Source organism: Dermacentor albipictus, chromosome 8, assembly GCF_038994185.2.
Source record: "Dermacentor albipictus isolate Rhodes 1998 colony chromosome 8, USDA_Dalb.pri_finalv2, whole genome shotgun sequence".
Lineage (NCBI taxonomy): Eukaryota > Metazoa > Arthropoda > Arachnida > Ixodida > Ixodidae > Dermacentor > Dermacentor albipictus.
Genome location: NC_091828.1, coordinates 104037478 through 104062900, shown reverse-complemented (window position 1 = coordinate 104062900; position 25423 = coordinate 104037478). Strand labels below are relative to the sequence as shown.

Genomic DNA, 25423 nt, shown 5'->3' with positions numbered 1-25423 from the left:
CTTCCAGTGCTCCTGTATCCTATGTTCGTGGCTCGCTAGTGTGGCTTTTGGGTTGCAGCCTCTACCCATGGACTGTCAGCGAAACTCGCGTCAAAGTACCAAGCCATGTACCGCGTGATCAACCAAACGTCTCCAGTCAACTATATTGTGGAACCCCTCGAGCTACCTTTGGATCATCGCCATCGAGGACGCGAAGTTGTGCATGCCCAGCGTCTCAAGCCCTACTATGATCCGCCCAACGTTACTAGACTAGGTTCAGTTTTCAAACTCCCGTGACTGCGTGGACCCACCACCCATCTCGTGGCGCTGCTGTCGCACTTTGCTCGGTCAGCGCGGCGCGGACAGGGCGACGAAGCACTGTCCGTTGTTTATGCGTTTTGGCGCGTTGTATATATGCGTGTTTTGCTGCAGTCTCGGTGCATTTTTGCGACACTCTTATGCGTTTTAAATGCCCTGTGGGTTTTGAAGAGTTTACGGGCCGTATCATCCAATTTTATTTACTGACGCGAATGCATATTTATGCACCGTTCCTGCAGCGATAACTTACTTTGAATGTGCAAGTCTGCTCGCAAGGAAGCAAACCTCACGTAGGTTTCAACATTGCACTTGTGAATGCGGTGCTCTGATGAAAGAAATAGTGCTAGCTTCATTTTTTTTTATCCCGAAATGAAGCGCTGAGAGTGTGTATATACCGTGTTTCCCAGCTAACTTCAGCCAGAGTTTTAAAATATGCGAATGCTGCGTAGCTGGGCACAACCAAGGTAATGTTTGCCGTAGCTTTGAGATGTTCAAATTATAAATCCGCCCAGTTAGGTAATGCGTAGTTAATTCGTTATTAATTAAAAGTTATCCAATAATTGTTAGTGTACTTCTTAATTCACTAATGAATAAATTAGTTCATCTATTTATGTAATTCGTTGCCACCACCAAAGGTCCAGGTTTCAACGACCGTGGGTTCGAGTGCCTTAACTCTATTTTAATTAACTGTGCCTTAATTAACTTCGCCTAATTCACTGAGCCTTGACTGGCCTCGTGAACTGCCTCGATTGGTTCGCTTGGGCTCCCGTGACTTTCTTGGACCATCGTGTGGTCGCGCTAACATCGCCTCATGCGTTCGCAATATTATTTAATTAGTACTAAGCAGCAACAGCTGATTACAACTACTAATCAGCTACTTACAGCTACTCATCAGCAACAGCTGATTAATATAGAGCGCAGTGGACGGCCGGGGCTGCTGCGGCTCTGGACTAAGGACTCCACAGCGCACTCTGGGGCAGCGCAGCAGCATTTTCACAGCTACGTAAAGTTGTTTAATCAATCTCCTAAACGCGAGACTATACAAACATTTAAAGACACATCGGTGAAAACACTTGCTGAGTACGTATGTTGCGAAGTCTGAGGACTCAAGCCCCTTCGCCAACGCAGAGCTGCGCCCGCGTAGAGCTACTTGCGGTGCTCCCGCCCTCTGGCGGCAAACCAAGACAAGGGGCCACCCGCGATGTATGGCGCCTACGGAGAGTTTGACAACTGAACCTAGTCTAGTAACGTTGGATCCGCCTGTGTTGTCCTACCCGTAGGTCGCCGGGACGGCTTCCTTTTCCGCGGGGGACATAACTGTACTGTAAAATAAGGAGCATTGGGGCTGTGGCTAGGAGAGAGACCACGGCGACCAGAAAGAACAACCTCGTTTCGGTGCTCGATCGGGTACACTACCTCTCGCTGCTCCAACGTTCTTGTCGCGAGCGCCTACTGCTCAAAGCGCATCACGATAATTTATATATATATATATATATATATATATATATATATATATATATATATATATATATATATATAGACAATTAACATATACTTAAGATAATTAGTGGTATTTGCAATAAAAAGAATAGCAACGACAGAGATATTTATGGCATCCAAGGTCCCACCATCACGCGGAAAGCCGGTAAGGAAAAAACCTTATCAGCGCATGCTCAGGAATAACGCCGCCACATGACAATCATGGACTGCCTTTTTATCTGACGTGGTCCGACTTTTCAGTTGATAGTCGTTTCAGTTTCAGTTTTCAGTCCTCGTCCGTTTCCTTCTAAGTACGTTCGTGTCCACCCATGCCTACATTTTCCTATGGCATCGAACCGTTCTGCTAAAGAAAGGCAATAAAAGTGACGTGGGATTCTATCGGCCAAGCACTATGTTACCAGGGTTCTCTTTTCAAGTATAATTGATAAAGTTATTTTTGAATGAGTTCAGCATAAATGCATTCCAGTATCGAACTCTGAATATGAATTCCGCGAAGGCCCCAGTACTGAGCACGCATTGCTCTCTGAGAAATAACACATTTTCCCAATTTGAAGATAAAAATAATGTATACAGAATTTTTGTAGAGCTGCCAAAATCTTTTGACGATATGATTTCGAATGTTTTTTTAAGCCAACATTAACGATGTGGTGTAGGCGAGGAAGGCTCAGTTCTAAAGAGTTATTACCAGGAAGAACGCACGGAAACACTTTGAATTACTGAATCACTTTCCGACTCTCTTCATTTATCATCAATGAAGGTCGGTAGGACCGTTTTTATTCAATGTAATTATTTATTATTACCATTATAATGAGTAAATACAACGTTGAAATTTGTCATATACGCCGACGATACTAGTACGAATTCTTAACAGGCAAGTTCACAATGTAATTGATGCAGTTATCTCACTCTAAGAAAATTACGTGAGTGATCTCATTGCAATAGTCTTCGAAGTAATGTTGGCAACGCCTTTTTCTACAGAACCTTCTTTTATTAGAGTGTTATATTCTCATTTTAGAGTTGAGAATTTTGAGGTCCGGGCAACGATGATGCATGAATGTTAACACAAGATAAATCAGTTGCAAAAACAATGCCTTCAGACAGTTGAAGACGTATGTCTGTATTAATAAATGAACAGCCTATTGATCAAACCTAACGTATTTCCTGGGACACACATAATTGATTATATCTTGTACAACATTTAGGACGGAGACATTTCTTAACAACGCTCAGCTATATACAAAAACAAGTACGTTACAAATGATAAGGCAGGTACGTAGCACGGAACTATCATGAATGACAACGTTATAGACAATTTAATGTTTACAAACAATACGTAATAGGCTACCAAGATTAATAATATGTTAAACTATAAAACATACATATAGAAAACCTGACATCAAGGGAACTTTGAAGGGAAGGCGCTTTGGCATGTCGACTAATCGCGCCGACTAGTGCGGTATCCCCGTCTCAAAGGGAGAGGGTGCGGCTGTTATTAGGTCCGTTCGATTTCCGGAAACATAACCAGTTCAGGGCGGTTCACGAGAAGTTCCGAAATTGCACAACTTGGTTTCTTCGGTGCAATCACAGCGCGACACTTGAAACGAATGTTGAGGTGCAGACGCGGTGCAGATGTGGTGCAGTCGTTTTTTTTTCTTTTTCCGACCACAGTGGGCGGAGTGCATAAGTTTCGGAAGTCGTGAACTTCTGTTATGAGGACGCACGCAAGATAGCTTATAACGGCGTCTGCGCATGTGTTCTGCGTCGTCTGCTGCGCCGCTGTTTCGCACCTGTACGTCTGCACCAAGTCGGCACCGACAGAAGACAGGGTGAAGCAAAATCATGAACCAAACCTGCAACTTTCCTTGAACTCTTGAAAGGAACGGCGTGGTTCAGAGGTCACAACTGCTACACCGCTGAAACAAATGGCAGTGTGCAGCACCTTGTGATTAACTGGTCCATGTGGATCAGGCGAATCAAGCGTACCGACTGTTTCGGACGTAGCCCCTTTATGCCTGCTTTCGTCCTCTCTTCAAAGCTGAAGGATGAAACATTTCTTTCTTGAAAAGAATCCTAACGGAGCGGTGGTCAACATTTAGGGCGATCTTGGTGTCCTCCGTGTATCTGGAAACGAAATCTGCCGGCACCTTAGAATTTCAAGGTCGTCTTATCTCTCCTCGATGCCACTATGATCACACATGCTATTGCATTGCAGCTCAATGACTACATTTTTCCTTTCTCTCTTTCCGCGTGGAATCGCAATATATGCAATATAAATGTTGCGGCGAACTCGTTGTCTAGTATCTGCAAAAGTTACATGGCGGAACTGTGTGTCGAACATTGATTGACGCATAGCTGCCACTGAAGGTGGCCACCGGCTGCCCTTATTGTTTTCGTCAGATCAAGATACCGCGCATGAAACTGGGGAACGGTGGCACAACCAGACATGAAGGGGGGCAGGGGTGTATCGCAAACGGCCTGCCCATTTGCGTAAGCCAACTGTCGAGTGATAAATTGTAGATAAATTTGTCTGATATGCTCGCCTATGACTTCCGTTGTTTTGGCGGCTTCGTTCATTTCGCCTTGTCTACCTTTATTAGCCAAAATCCTCTAATCTTAGATTTTTCTAAACGCATGAAGACTCGGATAAATAACTAACCTAAATTAAATTATATTCTGCGGGTTTCGCGCGCCAAAACAACCATATGATTATGTTTCACGCCGTTGTAGGAGACCCCGCAATAATTTCAACCACCTAAGGTTCTTTAACATGCCACCAATGCACGTTAAATGCCGCAGTTTGATACCGCTCCTTCGGGCGTAGCACATAGATGACTCTGAGAACTCAACTCTTATCATGCCTGCTAGTGCCAGTGATTCCGGCTATGGAGGCGTCTGTGGTCAAGTCGAAACGCGTCAAGATTGCTAAAGCGACTCGGCGCCGCTGGCTTACCTCATTAAACTTCTTAAAGGTGTTTTATTCCGCCTCTCGATGCCTGAGCCCGTGGCGTATCATGATTACAATGTTAGGCTTCTGTACTAGCCGTCCTCTGATCCAATGCTGTCGTCACACAATTTTATTGATGTTTACTTATTTAGTTACGGAAACGCAATATTCGTTGTAAATGATCAGCTTCCGAAGTCACAAAGCGTTTCAAACCTTAAGGAACGAGTTTAGGGACATTCATGTACTAAGCCCCATTCTGGGGCAAAATCCTTAACATTCTGGTCAAACTCCACCGTATTGTCAAATTCTATAGTCACATTTTTTGAAAGTTAAGCAGGCGAGCCATTGCAGGCATCTTGGCCAATTAGTGCTAACCAGAGCGGAAATTCAACAAGAGGGCAGAATTCGACAATGTCTTGCGAGAACTCCTGGCCGAATGGCCCGGTTTCCACATAACCTAGCGCCGGAGTTCCTTGTGGTAACTTCAGATTGTTGGTTTTCCACGTAAAACTCCAGAATTCAATTTAATTGTTCTTGCGAGAATCGTACAGAACTCTGGCCACAGCAGGGCGTGCCCTTCCAGAATCCTTTTTAAAAACTTCGTCCCCGTTCAGACGCAGCGCCCTCTAAGATGTATTCAGACTTGCTCACCCCTTCTGCCGTGGCCCCTGACGTCACTCAGTTTTGACCAACACCTCGCGTATCGCGGACGTGTCCCCAAGTATGGCCACGACGTTCGAAAGAACACGATTGCTAAGCCTGCCGAGCCCCTGAAGCGTCGGACTGTCGTTTCCGTTGGCGACCGGGAAGGAAGTGTTTTCCGCATCTGTGAACTGCTGCGTCGCGATGTGAAGTTTTGTGTTCGCGCAGTGTTCACGTTAGTGTGTGCCTACACACTGTCGCCGTGGGGCGACGCCACGTGCCACACTGTCCCGGCAACTATGACAAGCGACCGAAGGTTCGAGTGTTCTCGTCTCCAAAGGACGGACCAAAGAGTGACGTGGGGGGCTTCCCTCCGTGGAGATGACATCGATATTGGCGTTCTCGCCTTGATCCGAAGGTACGTGTACGTCTTGGCAGTTAAGTCGTTGCAGTTGAGTCGTTCTAGAAAGCATCACGTCCGACATGTGCTCGGATCTTGCTATAAAACACTGATTTCGTATATGATTCGGACTTGTTATGTCGTAAGCCTTGATAGTGCCTCGTGGGCTTATTTCGGCTTTGAGTCCTTCGCTGTGACTGCACCGCTTTGTTGTCGCTTTCCGGTTGTGACGTGGAGAGGGCACCGTCGCTTTAATATAGCGCACGTGTCTTCAGTGCTAATTAATTAATTATGGGGTTTTACGTGCCAAAACCACTTTCTGATTATGAGGCACGCCGTAGTGGAGGACTCCGGAAACTTCGACCACCTGGGGTTCTTTAACGTGCACCTAAATCTAAGTACACGGGTGTTTCTCGCATTTCGCCCCCATCGAAATACGGCCGCCGTGGCCGGGATTCGATCCCGCGACCTCGCGCTCAGCAGCCTAACACCATAGCCACTGAGGTGTCTTCAGTGCTGTCGTTCTTTCTATAGAAGCGTTTGGACACGTCATCAGTTCGGGCGCACGCTCGAAGTAAGCTGTACAGTGTTCTGGAATGTATTTCCTGACCAATACTTCGTCGAAGAAGTTCGATGACGCAAGTACAAAGACGTATCGGGGAGTGGGCTGGCACTCATTCTGGCCGATTGCTGGCGGCGCTGCCACCGAGTTCTTTGTTCTTCGTTTGTTTCGCGGTGAAAGTTCACCAATTAAACTCGTAAGTGCTCGTTCGCCGAGTTCGCTTTCTTTTTGCGCCGGGCGATAACGTTTAACGTTTGTTGGCCGGTGAAAAGTGGTTACCACAGAAAAATAAAGGAGTAAGGGTGTCAATATATATCCTTAGCAGCAACGTAGGCTGAAAAAAATCTCCGTTGGTCGAATGATAACAAGGGCCATCAAAAACAAAGTCTTGTTCTGTTTGCACACGCCTTATCACACGAGTGTCTCGTGCCCATGCAACGTATATTGCCTGAACACAAGCTTTATTGCCTATTTCTTTGTTTCCGTTTATATGTGAAAAAACCTTGAGAGCCGTTAAACGTTTCGTTGTTTCCCTTGGGCACCGCCTCCTGTAACAGCTCCGATTACTTGGTTGACAAACGAGGAATGGGAGTGGGGGGGGGGGGAGGGGTAGACGGTGGCGACAAGTGTTATGTACAGCGTAGTTTATTTCCTACTGCAGCTGCGGCGGCGCTGTTTACAGTGTTATAATCACACGCCCGAATCTCTACACTATATTTACCTCCTCTATTTCCCTGAACTGCGAACTGCCGTACTGCATGGCGCAGTTGGATGCCTGCATACACACATCCCCACAATTTCCTCCTTTTGTAGCTTGATATATGTGGGTGGACGGGAAGCAGTAAGCCTATTATTTATTTATTTATTTTATTTTATTTATTTACTGTTTTATTTATTTAAGCTTTTGGAGTAAAGAAAACGGAAGAAAATATCCATATTGTAACTCGCAACGGCGACGCAACTGCATGATAATCACAACAATAAAGCTCACTTTATTCAAGCATTTGATTACATAGGCGCGGGACTGTCCGCCGAGAGTGTCAGAGCATTCAAGATCCGCAATCATGCTACGGTAGCCTTGTCGCATACATCCCATACATTCCACAGAACTCGCGCACTCTCGGCTTAGATTCAGTGAGATCGCTTCATTTTTGTACACTACCATGATTTCCCACACGTCGCGGGAATTGCTTTGATTGCTCGTACCGCACTGCTTGCTCGTAATTGCTCATGTCACGTGGCACAACTCACAGGGTGCTCTTACGAGAGATCATACCGTTTTACCCGAATTTCTGCCCCAAAACACCGCATAATACAATTATCCATATGCGTAATGTTGAGACACCGGTGATTGGTTGATCCATCACGCCCCAAGGATGGACCGATGACCTTCGTGACAAGATTGAAATATACAGAAGCTGCACGACACAACGGCGAGCCTGCTATTGACTTTCAAGTCATCCACCCTTGGAAAGCAAGGTATTGGATCCTCCGTCTCTGGCGCAAGATCGAATGCAACATGTCGCTTCCAAAACGCATCGCGCAACCGAATGACACCATTGGACAATATTCTCGCCATCGCACCCGTGAGAAATGGCATTTCGTATGTGATGATCCGAACAATACCTTACAACTTTGCGAAACGTGACACATAGCTTGCGAACTAGTTGGCCCCTCAGAATCTTGGACTGTCGCTGCTGCAGAATTCAGCAGCAAGATCATCCTGTTGTAGCATGCGTCCAATACGGAAATTTTTGATGCACTTTGTAACAAACATGTCGCAGTCGCAGACGCTTCTATTCCGGATATGTTGGGGCGTCTGCGTCCCATTTAGACGGCGACATAACGCTTGCAGAGCTCAATCAGGCAATTGCCGCTGCCTGAACAAACACGGCCGCCGGCCCAGACCCCGTTACCGTGAGCTTCGCTCCCCAATCACTCCGCATCAGACTAAAAGCACGTTCATTACCAAGCACGGGAAACCGTATGGCATCGATAACCTAAGGCCTATTTCTCTCACATGAGGCGTGCACAAGCTCCTAGAAGACATAATATTTAGCGTATTTAACCACCATCTTCGGCAATTCGACCAGCTATACTCACGACTATTTGGCTATTCGCGACTCATCTGCAACTCAAGATGTGCTGCTCAAAATTTCCGAACAAATCGAAAATTCCTGTACGGCCCAACTTAGAGCCACACTTGCTTCTTATCTGAAGACGGCATTGCAGTGCACAACCCATGACAACGTGCAGGACGAACTACAACGGAATACTGGATATAATGGGACACGTACGTGCAATAATATCCGTGACATCATGCAAAAAAGAGGTGAGGTGTGCAGACAGGACACAAGAGTACAGAAGTGGACAGCACGAACGCCGACTATCAACTGAAGGGAGCACAGAGGCGAAAAAAGAAAGAAGACACAAAACTCATCTGCGCAAGCTCTGGAATGGTACCACGACGTGTCAGTCAAATACATGTGCCGGTTTACGCGAGAGATAACTGTTAAGGCAGTAAACAGTTAGATTAACAGTTATACCGCGTCTTATGGTAGAGGCATGGCATATCTATAATGGTGGAAGCACGTGCATGAGTCAGCCTTCGATAAGGAAGAGATTAAGTGCCTTAACAGTTATCTGACACGTAGGCCGGAACATGTACTCGACTGACACGTGGTGATACCATTCCAGAACTTGCGCAGATGAGTTTTGTGTCTTCTTTCTTTTTTCGCCTCAGTGCTCTCTTCAGTTGATAGTCGGCGTTCGTGTTGTCCACTTCCATACTCATATGTCCTGTCTGCCCCCCTCACCTCTTTTTTTGCATAATGAATCCTTACCAACTAGTTCGGCTTTCTGTCGTTGAAATTATCCCTGATATCGTTTGTGCTCCGGCTGCAAGCATTGTCGGCGCTATACACTCCCCCCCCCCTCCCCTGTCATTCCATCATCCTAAGAGTGGAATACCTCAAGTCTCGGTATTATGCCTTAAATATATGTATTTTTGCCGCGTGTAAGTGGCATTGCACACATCGGTGGATATGCTAGATTGATTAGGCAAACTGTGCCGATGCTATTACGATGTGGATCAGCACATCGGGATGGGTACCGCCGCCAAACTCTTTACTTTGATATTTGAAACCTGCCCAGACGAGATTAGATATGTATGACAACAAAAAAAGCTGTTTCACCCGTAATCGAAAGTAGATGTAAGTGTGAGATGACTACCGGCAAAGCATATTGGTTGCAGGAATTACGACGATTATTGTCAACCATCGCACAACCATACGCGGCGCGCCGGACGCTGGCGGCCTAGACACTACACGTGGCGCCATCTCTCGACCGAGGCGGCGTATTACTCGCGCCGTGGAATTCACGGACCGCTGGCGTTGATAAGAGCGCAGGCAACCAGAAGATGACAAGTGTATGGTGCACTGTGTCTGACTTTTGAACGTCGCTATTGGATATGACAAATTAAACCTTAGTGTACAATGGGTTACAGCTTCAGCGATATTGTGAACAAGCATTATTAAGAAATTGAGAGCAATGTTTTGCTTCCAATTGGGAGTTATTCTGTTCCTTTCTTTTAGATCTATGGCAACGTTGTAATTTGTACTTTAAAATAGAACAGCTCTTCATACAAAGCGATAGCTGTAATTCGAAGTTGGTCGTGGCCCTGTTCTTGTCTAGCTATTTTTTTTTACTCTCAACGCAACATGAATGACCTGAGACCTGAGCACAAGCAGTATCTTTCACGACGGGAAATTATCGGCGACGATCTGTCTGTGCCATTGCTCCAGGACTATGCACACAGTGTACAAGTGAGGCAACCTTGCGTACAGTTGAGTGAATCCGGGAGACTACTGCGCTGAGCCACGTGACCGCTCTTGTGCTAATTACGCCGCGCTCATCTTTGAAGTGGCCGGCAGACTAGGCTATAGGTGGCAGCACCATCGCCACCATATTGTGGATGGTCAATCGGCTGCGCGCATTGAAATGTACACCCGGCCACAAAAGTTTACGGACCACAGGATCGCAGAAAACGTTCAATTTCTAAGCAGCCTGCAGCAGTAGCCAGTAGAACTGTATGCGAAAATGTTCTAACCATATTCTAGCCGATGCCCGATATGCAAATACCAGGTTGCGTTGTGAGGTTGTGGAGATATTCAGCTTTTGCTCAAATTTCATGGTCCGTAATATTTTGTGGCCGGGTGTACATACGCGGCGGCGCTTCGCTGTGCGCGATTTGAGTTCATTTTTTTTGTTTTGAAAGGCACCGACTGCAATCAAGGTTTACTGCATTGCACTATCATGCCACACTTTTGTACGAAACACACGAAAAATACCAACTATACGAGAGCGGAGTGCAAGACACAGTTTGTTCTGGTACATCCACGGTACTTTTTGTTTGAGTTTGGCTTGCGGTTTGCCCATTCTGGTTTTCGCTACCGTTAGGCAAGTGAAACTTCTTCTAGTCGGTTATAAAAATGCCTGTATTCCTGAGCAATGGTGTTAAATTGTCAAGTTCTTGCATCTCTACTTCACCACTCGTGTGTCACGTAACAGCCTTTGACTGCTATTTCACCCTTTATCAGATGCGTAATTACGGGACTGAGTGTGCTTTGGAAGGATCACCACTTGGCTTCACAGTTTCTTTTTTTTTTTGCGCGGTAGTATTTCAAAGATATTATTTTAGCAACAAGGTTGTTTTTGAATAATTATTTGCATGAGAATAATGCGAGCAATTTTGCGTACTTTTAAATGGAAGCCTTATTCCGTTGTTTTCTTTATTTGTCAAAATAATGGCCGTTATCTTACGTCAAGCTGACAACACCACGCTAAAGAGCTCACATTGGCCTCAAGCAACTTAGTTTTTAGGTGACCTGTGTCTAACGAGTGAAATATTACGCATGATGATTTTGTAATACTCTATTTGCGATTTCCTTTTGTAGCAGCAAAGCGGGAAAGTGCGCTTGCACCCTCTGAAACAACCCAGGATTGTCGCATAACCACTAAACAGAATCATGCAATCATATGAGCCAGATCAATTCTATCGTGCAAAATCAAAACGACGCCTAAGATGATCTTTCCTACTGCATGATGTGTTGCCCCAGGCAACCTTCGTCTTTCATGGTATAGTAAAGATTGCGGAATAATCAACACAATGCCACAAGGAATCTCTAAGGCATTGCGTTCAGGTATTCTAGCAGCATTTCAACTACATGCAACGAATCCAGGTATTCTTTGTGAAGCGCCAGAAGCTCCATGCGGCAATAAAATTTTTATGATTCTGACGAAAAGCGTAGGCAGGTGTGGGCATGCGTTTTGCTGTTGCCTGCCAGCACCCGACATTGCATCATGACGAGACTTCTTATTCTTAACCGTCACATTGAGTTACAAGAGCTGAAACCGGAAGAAATTTACTTTTTTTTTCGCGTAAGACTCCATTTTTTTGGGTGGTAATTATTATAAAATCCATCTCGAGTTTTAAGATAAGGTACCATTGAGAGCGGGTATAGTAATTACTCACACCTATTTATAGATTAACTTTCCGTAGCAAAGGTGTATTCGTACGTGACATCAACAATAAATATGCAGCCTTGATACTTCCTTTGCTAAACTGTTTTGTTCATCATTAGGTCTTGGAGCCATGAAAGAAGCAGCTGGTGTATCAGGGCGGTCTCATGGCATGCAGTTATGCGGAAATGTCACACAATCAGTAACTGTAACATACGTGTGTTCATGATACTAAAGGCAGGCTCCAAAACATGGCAAAAGAGGAACAAGACGGAAAGCAAACGCCAATGCCCTGGTTGTCCTCGGTCGACTTACTTCACTGTTTGTACAACTGCCTTGCAAAGTTAATCCCTGCAACATTGCTCAATCATTCATTGTACATTTATTTTTCGTAGCTCAACACTTGCACTATACTTTCCGTCTTTGAGGTAAATATATATATTCTTAGGTAGACCATATATGACGAGGGAAAGTGTATTTCCAATGGAGCCAAAATGATTATATTGGCTCCCAGACAGCACGTTACACAACCTTCAAAGTGAATATGACTGTTGTCATTGTTTTCGAGTGAAGTTTTTACTAAAATCGCAATTCTTTTAGTGCGACTTCAAAAACTGTGTTGGCGTTTCCTTCTCAGCGCGTGCCTTTTAATCTACTGTCTGCAACAACGACAAAACGTAGGTGCTTCATTAGAATTACCGACATTTTTGCAGTGAACAAAGCACTCGCTAATGCGGTTGTCCTTGCTTGGCATTCTTTCTGTAACTTTCATAAAAGCCCATATATAATCGATTAAGACACGAAAATCAGCAGCGAGATGGCGGTCAACACTGTCGAAACATTAATCGATAAAGTGCCCAACGAAAACATTGAAACCGGCAGGAATATTACACTATAGAAACAATAAATGAGGAGGTCCTCAGCGACGGGATGGAAACCGGCAGAGTACGTTACGAACGCTGGACCGACAAGCATTACGCAGTTCATGCGTCAGAGTAACGTTGGCTCTAGTAGCCTGGACATCGTAATGCTTCCCGAAGCAACGATGATGCCAACAAGTTTGCCGTTCCAAGAAGCTCCAGTGGCCACTTTCAGCGTGAAATCCTTGTCAAAATTCCAACGCTAGGAGAAAGAACGTATAGAAAGTATTTTTTGTAAACCGTCCTTCGACAATTACGCGCTCATTTTTGTAACATGGCGATGCACGAGCTTATGGCGAAAGTCAGAAGTGATTCGAACTCAAGAAGCGCTTACAAGGGGAAAACTTTTTAATATCAAATGCCGCCAAATGGCAAGTGAGTTCCGAAGAAGAAGAAGAAACTTTAGTAAAGAATAGTCCGGCAGTTCTTGATGTGGTGGCCTCAGGTGACGGCTCGAATTTCTTGGACTCGAGCGGCATCTTCGGCTTGCCGGACGGCCCAGAGCTGGTCTGCCAGCTCTGAACTTCTGATAGCCGCCTCCCAGCGGCGGCGACGCCTACGGAGAAGGTCCCCGGAAGTGAGTTCCGATCAAAATTCGATTTCTTTGCAGTTTCGTCCTCTTTTATGATAATTACTTCTTGCACGTTTGTACGTTTTCCCCGAATTAAGTTGTATTTGCTGTCTGGAAGCTACGTTTTGCTCATCACTTCGACCTCCCCTTGCAATGTGCTAGACTCCTTTGCTTTGATGTTAGAGCGACCGACTCGGAAAGGCGTTGGACTTCGATTCTATTCTCTGACCTGGACGAACTTCCCTTCAGCTTTGAAGGCTTCTTTCCAAGAAAGCTGCGGGTGGGTTTCTATATTTTTTAGTAGTTTTTCGCTAAAGTCCATATAGTGCCAATTTTTTTTACCTTATACATGAAACTTCCACATTTTTGCGAATTTTGAAGTGAGTTCCGATCAAAATTCGCAAAAATGTGGAAGTTTCATGTATAAGGTAAAAAAAAATTGGCACTATATGGACTTTAGCGAAAAACTACTAAAAAATACAGAAACCCACCCGCAGCTTTCTTGGAAAGAAGCCTTCAAAGCTGAAGGGAAGTTTGTCCAGGTCAGAGAATAGAATCGGAGACCAACGCTTTTCCGAGTCGGTCGCTCTAACATCAAAGCAAAGGAGTCTAGCACATTGCAAGGGGCGGTCGAATTGATGAGCAAAACGTAGCTTCCAGACAGCAAATACAACTTAATTCGGGGAAAACGTACAAACGTGCAAGAAGTAATTATCATAAAAGAGGACGAAACTGCAAAGAAATCATTTTCTTGTTACAGGAAAGGCGGATGTCAATGTTACCTTTATCCAAATATTGCAGCACCCGTTGAAGGTCCATAAGATGGGTGGCATGGGGAAAAGTATGGGTATCTACCACTCGAGCCTAACAGCGTCAGGAAGCACCAGTACAAATATTATGGAGAGAGAAGTGTCAAAAAAAAAAACCACGAAAGAAACTTTTTTAAAGGCAGTTTTTGCCAAATTTCATGCATACATACGAATAAACATCGTCGTACGCGCAAATATTGGTGTAATAGCACTATAAATCAGGACTGTTTCAGTCCATATTGCTAGAACCTTTCTCTAGTGGGAGTTATCGGTAACCATCACCTGTCTTAGAAGAAAAGAAAAGTACGCCAAGTTGCATGCCCACATTGGATGAAATAAAAGTAACAGGCACAAATGGTGGTGGTATTGCAGAGTTGCCAACAGCGTCCACCCCGTGAGATGCTGTCACAAGGGGTGGACGGCTCAGTAAGGGTGTAGTACCCAACCACGCTGCAAAGCGGGCACCCTATGCTCGGCGTTCTCAGCCGGCGCCTTGCTGCCGGTTTAAACAGAAAAAAAAAACTGGAGGACGCTTAAGCTTCGCCTTCAAGGGTGGAACGCGACAGCGTTCACGTCGACCCGCCAAGGGATGTGAGACAACGGGCTACGGCGCAGCGACTACGTGCCCCGCATCGGACACGGTGAGCGTCGAGCAACGCAGCGTTCGGCGCGGCAACGAAATGTGCGCCTGAGCAAGCGACGCACGCCTGAGCCTTAGAAGAGCTCGTTTCTAAGGCAACACCGCATTCACTAGAGGCGCGTTTGTACCGCTTTGAAGCATGGAACTCGTGGCTCAGTGGTAGCACCTCTGTCTCACACTCCGGAGACCTTGGTTCGATTCCCACCCAGCCCATCTTGCAAGTTGTTTTTTATTCATGAAGGGCCTGCTGGGATTTATCGCTCACGGCCAACGCCGCCAACGCCGACGCTGACACCGACGCCGACGACACCGGCTTTTCTGCGACACGAGCTCCTTAACGCTATCGCGTTAATAAACAAGCGCAGTTCACGCTCAAGACGCAAGCTCGGCACCCGCAGTGTCCTTGTGGATGCATGCCTCGTTCGCCGCCCAAGCTGCCACTCCACTCGGCGCCTTCGCCCTTTTGCGGAAATAAGTGTAGGGCGACGGAACGGTTCATTGGCCGCCGTCGCGTCCTCCTACGCGGGCTTCCTTTATGTATACTCGAGCATCAGGTGTCGCCTCGCGAGGTTCCAGCAATCCTCGTTCACGCTGTCTAATTGCAGACGGGAATCCTCGCGACAATGGCAGCATGGCCCGGCGTTTGACGACGCCGGCTATTAGCACGAAGTGCGTCCATGTCCTGAAAGCTCCTGACGGCCTCTCAAATCATGGCGGCTGCCACAGAGTTTCCTACAAAATTACCAGAGGGAACTCTGGTGCTAGTGTCTACGGGAGCTGCAATGGGAGCGGTTGCCCCAGCATGGGAATTATGGGAAGTACATGGATTTGCCTAAACTTCGTCCTTTTTGGCTTCAAACGGCTTTGTGAACTCGTCATTTTCAACAGTGTATTGCGTAATAAATAATTGAATAAACATCATTAAAATTGCCCCACGGCAGGATTCGAACACAGGGACTCTAGTACAGAAGCCTGATATTAAAACCATTAAGCCACAGATGCATGTATCCACAAGCGAATGAACCGCACTTATGAATTTATCGCGGGCATGCCAATTCCTTGAGACGCTTGGCGCGTTTCGATTTGGGCATATACAAGCTCAATCGTTGCAATTAATAGCAATTGTACGCGTTCCCGGCGTCTTCCGCACTTCGAAGAATATAGATTGCACTGAAATCTACGACAATAAGATTTATATAGCGTAATATACAAAGCCACAAGAACGTCTGAATCCATAACCACGAAGATCAGACAAATCCATGTACTTCCCATCATTCCAATGGTAGGACAACGACTGCAGCGCCAGAGTTCCCTCTAGTAATTTTTGTAGGAAACTCTATGGCGGCCGCCTCAGCCGCACTGACCGAGAACAGCTGGGCAACATGCTCTTGGAGTGCGCCGAGACGCTGGGCTCGTGCCAGCAGTTTGGCCGAGGACCAGCAGCAAGGTTTTCAGCGTTCGTAAAATCAATATCAGAATAAATGTGTGACATCAATTTTGATATATTGAAGCGTTGTGCCTTCGTATCACGTGACGTCCCGGCTGTTTCCAGCATGTCGCTCGTCTACTCAATCGACGTTCTTGCGACGCACTGGGCTTAACCGTTGCCGAATGAAGAGAAAGAGTGAGCGTGACTTTGAAAAAACGTGTACATAATCTGTGGAAGCTGATTGTGGATGTCAGTCGATAGTATCCCGGTATACCTGCAGAGACAGTGCTAAGGACGCTTGCTAGTTAGCAATAACAGATAAGGCCGTGAGTCCTGTGGTTGCTGTATCGTTGCAGTTCTTTCACCATTTGGCGCTCTGCAAATTTAACTCCTTTCGAGGGCATGTATCGTCCGTTGGGGTATGAAGATCGGTCCACCAAGTCACAGTCTATGTTTGCACTGTTTTCGAAATTAACCCACCTTACACAGACAGATTACTCAGCCGACGTAAGGTCGTGAAAAAAGCAAGCAGAAAATTAAAGAGAGGTTCGATTTCAAAATACGCCTTCAGACTCGCATAATCCATCCGTGTGGATATGCTCGTCACCGTGCCGAATTCATGCCTCCTTTCCGATTTCACTTAGGTGACCAGAGCCTGAGCTTGCGCGGCACGAAATGAGGTGTCCTTACGTCAAATGCAAGCGGACGTTCAAACGATTGTATACTTGTGCTTCAAACTTGGATCTACCTCTATAACATAAAATCGGGTCCAACAACAGTAGATGTTTCAACATTTTGAAATGTTCCCGGCAGAAGTTTTGATTATTCAATTATTCGACAAAAAACCCTGCATCGAAATCGGTTAATTGATTACGCGCTAAAATAATGAATGAATAATCCTTATGCGAAGGAAAATTAATTCACCATCCCTATCTTTCGATGCCAACGCGGCCCCGTTGGAAAAAACGCAACGGCACAACCCTCTATGAAATATAACATCTATTCAACGCAAATGGCAAGCGCTCCGCCTGACCTTCACGTCTCAAGGCCAGGCCACACGCATTGACATCAAGAAGGAGGTAACGTAACTGCCACCGCCAGAAGTAACTCCGATGCCGACACAGATGTGGCATTTCCTCCACGTCGCTCTGCTACCTACCAATAGGCACCTCACCCGACACCCCGAAAGAGGCAGGCAGCGTGTTATGTCCTGCACTAAACATGCTCTCAAGCATTCTAACACACTCTGCTTCAATGCAGACGCCAGCCTACCAAACAAAGGTGCAGCCAGAGGAGTTGGAAACCATCGCGGACATACGATTATGAAGTCTATAGAAGCGATAGCTGACCGTGACCAGGCCGAAATTGAGGCGGTGGTGAACGCCCTGAGCGCCTCCCACACCTCCTTCCTGCGACTGCTCCCATATTTTTGCAGACTCCATGGAGGCAGTCGGGCGTCTAGAAAATGACAACTTGATAGCTTCCATGACCTCACACTTCACGGAGTGCGTATCTTATCCCATAGGGATAACGCGAGCACCAGGCAGCGCTGCATTGCCAGGTCATGACACAGCTGACCAGCTTGCCCGCAGAACCCTTTACCGGACGCCTTGCATTGGGGCCTGCACATGCAACAGAGTGTCAACATCGATCCCCCACCCTTCAGATACCGTCCCAAGCGTCATCTGCTCCCTCCTCTCAAGCCATTCCTCACGAGACGACAGGAAAGATTGATCCGACAGGCTCAAACGAGCCCGTTGCGTAATACTGCGAAGCGCCATACAATATTGTTACGCGAAGGAGGAGTACGACGAGCAACTATTTACAGGGTATACATACAACAGCGGTTGTAGCGCTGACCGGTTAGATTCACAGCGCGAGCCCAGTTCGTTCTTCCTCCTATTTTCTCCAGTGATGGGGCCCACGTGCCTCGTTCGAGCAATAAAATGCCACACGCGTGTAGCATAATTCCCCGGTGGCAGAAGCGACGTCCCGGAGCGTCTAAACGTCATCACTGGGAGGGTGATACTGCTTCAGTCGTGTAACGTGCACGATGTCACTGGAGTGGGAAGCAGATGGGGTGTCAGGGGCGATCACGTAGGTGACGGGAGTCACGGCACGAAGCACTCGGTATGGGCCTGTGTAACGAGACAGCAGTTTTTCTGACAGGTGAACCTGACGCGACGGAGACCATAGCAGAGCCAAAGAACCAGGCCAGAAGCGTACTTCTCGGTGTCGCCGGTCGTACAAACGCCTTTGACACCCTTGGGATTTCAGAAGGCAGTCCTGGGCAATTTCCATTGCGTGGGCACAGCGGGCGATGGCGTCAAGTGCATATTCACTAGTCGGTGCCGCGTGAACAGGGAGGGTAGTGTCGAGAGGCAGTGCTGGTTCTCGGCCGCACAGAAGGAAAAGTGGGGAATAACCGGCTGTGTCGTGGCGCGAGGAATTATAAGCAATTGTGACACACGGTACAGCGAGGTCCCAGTCAGTGTGGTCTGAAGAGACATATTTCGCGAGCACGTCTGTGAGAGTGAGATTGAGACGCTCCGTGAGGCCATTTGTTTGCGGATGGTACGGCGTGCATAGCATGTGCCTCGTGGCACAGGACATCAGAATGTCCGCAATAACTTTTGATAGGAATGTGCGTACTTGGTCTGTGAGAAGTTGTCGCGGAGCTCCATGTAATAAAATCACGTCGCGTAGAAGAAAATCGGCGACATCTGTGGCGCAGCTTGTATAGGGAGCGCTCGGGTGATGGCATAGCGCATGGCGTAATCCGTGGCCACAGTGATACACCTGGTCCCGGAGGTAGAAAGAGGAAAAGGTCCCAGTAAGTCCAAACCAACCTGAAAGAATGGTATCGCGGGAACGTCGAGTGGTTGAAGGTACCCAGCAGGGAGCGTTGATGGTGTCTTGCGTCGTTGGCAAAGAAGCGTCTGCGGATCCGGTCGTATGTACGTGACACACCCAGGTGACCGGCAGTGGGGAGGTCTGTGCTCGGAGCCAGCGCGCGCAGCGTCTCCAACCACTCCGCAAGCCGCCTGGCCGTCCATCCACAGCGAGAGCAACCCAAGCATCGTGCATCGCGAGCGTTGTGTCGCAGGGCCGAGCCCATCCGGCAATCCGGCAAACGCAGGCGAGCTGGGCGTTTCGACGGATGGGCGGTGGCGTAAACTAAACTTGCACGTCGAGCCTTGTTGGTACATCACGATGGAGTCAAAAAGGCGTAGCGCGTCAGAACAGGGCAAAAGAAGAACGATTAATTCGATTAAGAAGTGTAGCGATAGATTGTTGCTGTGTATGCTCTTTCTGTGACATTTTATAGAAACAAGTTTAACAATATTGCAACCATTACGAAGAACATTTGTTCTTCATTAGGTTGGAAAAATTATCGGTGACGTCACCTAGATAGCCAACCGGGTTTAGATAGCCAAGCTCCCCAACCCAACGTTTTCGCCAAATTGACATCAATTGGGCTAAAAACTCGGGAGAGCGGCGTCGCTGCGATCGGTAGCGATTCACCTCTGTAATACCTCAAAATAAATTAAACACTTTACGCTGATGCCTAAATGCGTCCCTTATTGATCAGAGGGACTTACACTAACGACTCCGTACCGTTGTCCAAAATCGTCCAAATCGTTTCAGGGTCCCTTCAATTTTATTTTATTCAGCATTCCTTGTACTCGTGTCACTAATAATTTCAATTTGCTTACGCTTCAACTTTGTTCATACAGAGGTCGTCTACGCCTTGTTCTTTTATTGTCTATTCAACAGTTTAGATTGAGTTTGTGTCACTTCTCAATTATGCATTATTACTGCTTTTCTTGACGTCTTCATGACTGAATCGAGTGTTTTTTCTTTCATGTTTATCAGTCTTAGATATCGCTTTGATTATCTGCCGTAGCCTATCCCACATTCGACTAGCTTGCAACTCTCAATAGTTATTCTGCCTCTTTAAACCTCCCGCAAACCGGAACTTCTTTATCATTATCATCACCATCACTACCACCACCATCATCACCAACATCATCATAATCATAGCACTTATCATCATCCTCGTCGTCGCTGTAGTCATCATCAGAATACGTGAAGCTATACCAATGGAAATCCACGCGGTTTCCTCGGGCAGACAGCCTCGCTGTTAACGAAAAAAAAACTTGTTTTAGCGCTGAGATGGAACCCACCGCACCGCCGCGTTTTTTAGGCTAGTTGCACACAATTTTTTCATCTGTACTTTGACGATTTAGTCTTCGTAACAATATCCATGTAGAAAATTAAAACAGGAGGAACGATTGCTGATTCTCGTGCTAAGGTCGACGAAGAAGAAGCAGTCTACAGGGCGTTGGTGGTGGAGTCGGAGCGTCAAGAACAACAACCACGTCAGAAGCGAGAACAAGACTCAACAAGTACAAGAGTAAGATAGAAACATCGACTGGCGTCTCTGGTGAGTGCCAGGTCCGTGTGTGTTCGCGAAAGGCTCGAACCGCTGAACAAGGGGGAATGGCGAGTGTAAGCGAAATCCGATGGCATCTTCGGATGGTCTCTGTGATCCCCGCAAATGCGAGCCGGCCGATTTCTGAGGCCACTATGCCACCAGGTCTAGATCTCTTGCGTCAACCGAGCTGCGAGCTCATTTTACTCACGTCACGAGGCAAATTATGCGTAAATTCTGAGCACTTGCACTAACAAGGCATACCAATTAACTTATAACTTTCTACCTTATGGCACATTCGAATGCTCCTTTTTCGGGCACCCCTACGAACAATCAGTGGTCCTTTAAAAATGTAAGCAAGCTTTATCGTGGCAATAATACTACCATGGCGCGTTATGATAGTGTTTACAAGTCCGCAGTAATGTGACTGTAAAGTCACTTGGGTCCGTAGTTCAGCTTCATTGTCATTTTACGCGACCATGGAAACGCTTTCGAAGCGCTCTCAAAGGTCTGGTTTAATCTGCCATTAATGTGCACAATTGTCTGCTATACCCATTTGCTGGCTGTTCTCAACGTCGTTTTAATAACCGCACGACAAGCTTACGCTATTCTTTCGCTCTGGGGGATCGCGGCAACAAAATAAAGCACAATCTCTGAGTGCCTAGCTCTGTGTCACCAGTGTAAGGCTAGCTACCCGCGGTGCAGTCTGCAGTGAATGCCTGCCAATAGTCGGAGCACAAAACACGATGCACTAGAGTAGAGTGAACGATGACAAAATTGCATGGACCGCGAACTGGACGGGAATACCTGCCGCGTACGTGAGAAGGTGAGGGAGAGAATGCTTGACGTCACATTCAAACATCGCTTCCCAACAGCCTTTGCGCCTAAGACAAGCCGGACGGCGAAGAAGACAGTCCGGGGAACGAGCCAATTAATGCACCACTTTAATGGTAAATTGTTGGAATAGCTTAAATATCATGCCTCAAGACGCATTATCGCTATGAAGGCATGCGCATGATCGATTTTGGAACAGCTACTCATCTGTCCTTCCAGGTACAATGGCAGGCGGTGACCCAAGGAAGTTCCCGGTGACGACTGGTCAGGCCGATTCATTGAAGCTGCTCGACGTGGGCTTGGCAGACATCGAAGGAATAAAGGGCTTCTTCTCGGGCGAAGCTATTGAACACACGTCACCTTGCACTGCGACCGAGGACCGAGCGTGTCACATCGTTCGACACCTCAGTGTGTGGAACGAAGTGCTTTCCCAGGCCAAGCTCGAACTGAGAGAAACACCGCGAAAGCGCAGCGGGCTGACCGTAGCGAGCATCGACTGCCCGTACATGAGGGACCACTCGCTGGACACACTGCACCGGGTCGCCACGCTGCTGCACTGCCTCGTCAAGAAGCATCACTGCGTGACGCATCTGGACGTCACGATGGGCAGGCTCAACTTGTACGACGAGCTCCTGTGCGACGCCCTCCGCGGAAACCAATTCGTCGAGTCGCTCAAGTTGCGGGACTCGTACGGCCGGGGCATCGGTCCTGACCGTATCTTCTGCGCGGTCGTGCCGACCCTGCCAAACTTGAAGCACTTCGAGTGCACCAGTAATGCGGAGTGCCGGCGCTCATTTTTGGACGAACTGACGTCCCTTTTGCTGACGACAAGGTCGCTCACGTCTCTCCATCTTCCTAATTTGTACATGAAACGTAAGGAAGCTGAGGCATTCTTGACTGCGATCACGGCGTGCTCAACCCTGAGAGAACTCTCTTTGAACACTGCAGTCGTGGCCTCCTCTCAAGAAGGAATGTGTGCCACTTTCGCGGAGTACCTGAAGAGTTCGACTGCCTTAACGACGCTAAGCTTTGTGGGAGAGCGCTCTTTTTACCGCACCTCTATGCAGTTGATACTGCGAGGACTCGTGGAAAACAAAACCATCACCAGACTGGACTTCAGGAGGGCGTTGGTGCTGGAGCAGTGCGTCGAAGAAGTATCTAACATCTTTGCAAAGAATAAGACGCTGCGCAGTATTCACTTTGTTCATTGCCGTCTTCATCAGCACCACACAGGTGCTTTTGTTTGGGATGGCTGGCTGACGGCTCTCACGGAGAATGAGACGCTGCAAGAACTTACGCTGCCCTTGCACATCTGGCGACCCCAGAAGTGGGCTCTGTTCTTCAGAGCGCTTTCGGCGAAGCACAGTCTGAAGCACGTGGTCATAGATGGGGACTCCGCGAGCGCCGTCGTCCTGCAAGAAGTCTGCGAAGCCCTTCGAGAAAGTGGCGCCGAGGAGAAGGTCGTTTTCTGGCCACACTTGGGGGTTGCCTGCTATCGGTACGCTCTCCGTTTACTCGGGTACCATTGTTTTCGCGACGTCGTAGCCTGGCAGGCTACCAGCGATGCTCCGCCGCTTGGCAGGCTCCTGCGCCAGCTGTGTTCGCTGAACCACGTGACATCGCTGACTGTGACTGTTGATCCTAGCAGACACAGGAAGAACCTGTCGTCTGCTCTCACAGACTATGTTGGAACAACCACCACGCTCAAGAAACTGCGATTGATCTCGATGTCTCCCGCCTACTCGGCTAATGAAACTGACCTAGATTGGACGGCCGTGGTTGAGTCGTTTTCAAGGAACAGCAGCTTAGCAGAGCTGTACGTGAGCGCCACATGCATGTCTGAGGACGACTTTGAGCGCATGGCTGATGTCGTCAACCACAGCGAAAATATACGAAGGTTCTCCGTTTCGGTACGAAGGGGCTGGAACTGGGCGGCGTTCGTGAGTCGCTTGTCCGAGGGCATATGTCGCAACTACAGCCTCCTAAGAGTCGAAGTTCCTGGCTACATGAACAAGGACTCGTTTGCCATTTGGGACACGGCCCGGAGGAACTCCCGCCTGGTGGCCACTGCTTCGCAATTCCTCGCAGGAGCTAATCCTGACAAGTAAGTACCAGTAATGAAACTGCAGCACTTAGACACAAATACTCGCAAGACTCGTGTCGGGAACAATAGCGCGTGCTCTTATTCGTTTCTTGAATTTTGATCATTTCTTTTAGATCTGCCTTTAACCTTGCAATGTCCGAAAAATCCCGCCGTTCTTATTAAGACTGCTCGTTGGCTTATCCACTGTCGCTTATAGCATTCGCTTTCAGCCGGCATAGCAGCTGCTTCGAAAGAAATGTGAACAATCTCTTGAAACTGCCCTAATGAGGTCGCGACCTCATCCTCGGTTGGGCTAAAGGGATCTGAGATAAGCTAATCAAGTGCTTCAGGAAGTGATGCGTTTACTACTTTTTGAAGCATAACGCCTCAGCGTATCCACAAGATGGCGATATATATACCTTTCGATTTTTCAATATCTTGTCTTATCCTGAGCACAGCATTTCATTACGAACCTTGCAGAGGAGCTACTCCAACAACTTCCTTCGTATGACTGCATCGGCTCTACCACGCCATAACACATGTTACCACTGCTATTGTATCGCGGTGAAACCTTTTCTTGAGTTTAGCGACTTCGACTAGATGTAAACGTGTCCCGGCACGTATCGCGTTTTCGACAGGACCACTGCGGCGGCGCTGGAGCGGGTCCTGCGGCACCGAGCTCTTCTGGAGGAACTTGCCGAAATCCAGTCCATCAGCGAGGACGAGGCAGCGGCCGCTCTCCGAGACGAAGTCAGGTCCTTCGAAAGCTTGCACGATTTCATGCGACTCGCAGGAGTCGTCAAGGAGAGGGTCACGTGTCATCGACGGGAAGACGGGCGCACGCAGCTCGACGACCTCGACGAGTACTGCTGGATCGCGATTCGGCGCTGTCTCGCGCTTGGTGACGTCGTGGACGAATGCGGCCAATCAGAGCCGAGCCGCGTGTGACGTAAGCACGATGCTGCCCGTCGTTGTATTTTGTCTCAGAGACATGCCATCTGCCCAGACCGGCAGTCAAGAAGAAAACAAAAAGCAATCGGACATACTACGCGTGTTCGTCGTTATTTGCAGGAGCCATCCACCGCGAAATGCCGTCACTCAAAAACAAAAAGCAGTCCAAAAGAGAAGTTCATGAATGCAATGGGCGCGTTAAGTTAGCGCGCTCCGAACTCCAAAGGAGCACGCTCGAGTGCGCTCGAGTGCGACGCCTTCGGAGCTTAACTTAACGGCCATTTTCGCCGACTGTTTTCGGGTGCACGAACGTGCCGTGCCGTCTGGCGAATGTTATGTTGCTTCCGCATCCGCTATTGCACTTCGCGCGCTTTTCGAAAATGGCCCCGCCGACCGTACTTCTGCAGTCCTTGTTAGACGAAGAAGAACTTGACGCGCGGCGACGGAGGCAGCAGCAGCCGCTTAGGATGCGATGCAAGCTCAAAGCGCGCCAACATGTTGCCGATCTCGCCTGACAGTAGCTTCAGACGCCCGGCAGCACGGCGGTGAGAGGAACGAGTGGGCAAGGAGAACGGACTTGCATTGGTGGAAAGAGTAGGAAACACGTCATTTTTCCGGAAGCCGTAGCAGGCGCGCGCTCTCGCGCACCTTTTCCAGGATGGTGCGCGTGGAGCGCGCTCCGCAGTCACGCACCGGAAGTCGCTTTTTAGCCGTTAAGCTTAAAAGAGCGCGCTCTGCTGGCTAGAGCGCGCTCGAGCGCCTTAACTTAACGCGCCCAATCTAACAAAACACATAAACACGTACTATTGTGGTTCTGGTGTGGCTGAAAGGCAAATTAGGTGACACAGCCTCTGATAGTGCACGCGGACGGGCCTCGATCGTCCTC

The 25423-nt window shown here is 47.8% G+C and overlaps 1 protein-coding gene across 4 annotated transcripts in view; it reads left to right on the top strand.

Annotated features, from left to right (window-relative positions):
* The window catches only part of LOC139048927 (uncharacterized), a 166996-nt gene extending 142369 nt beyond the window's left edge, over positions 1-24627 (top strand). For 2 of the 4 annotated variants that reach the window (XM_070523905.1, XM_070523906.1), the window contains exons 2-3: positions 21723-23607; positions 24225-24627. In XM_070523905.1, the coding sequence (XP_070380006.1) occupies positions 21728-23607; positions 24225-24534 (2190 nt within the window). In that variant the 5' untranslated portion in view covers positions 21723-21727 and the 3' untranslated portion in view covers positions 24535-24627. Of the gene's footprint in view, positions 1-5673; positions 5802-20520; positions 20682-21722; positions 23608-24224 lie in introns of those variants that run through there. The other 2 variants (XM_070523903.1, XM_070523904.1) reach the window with 2 other exon arrangements.
* Positions 24628-25423: the final 796 nt, after the last annotated feature.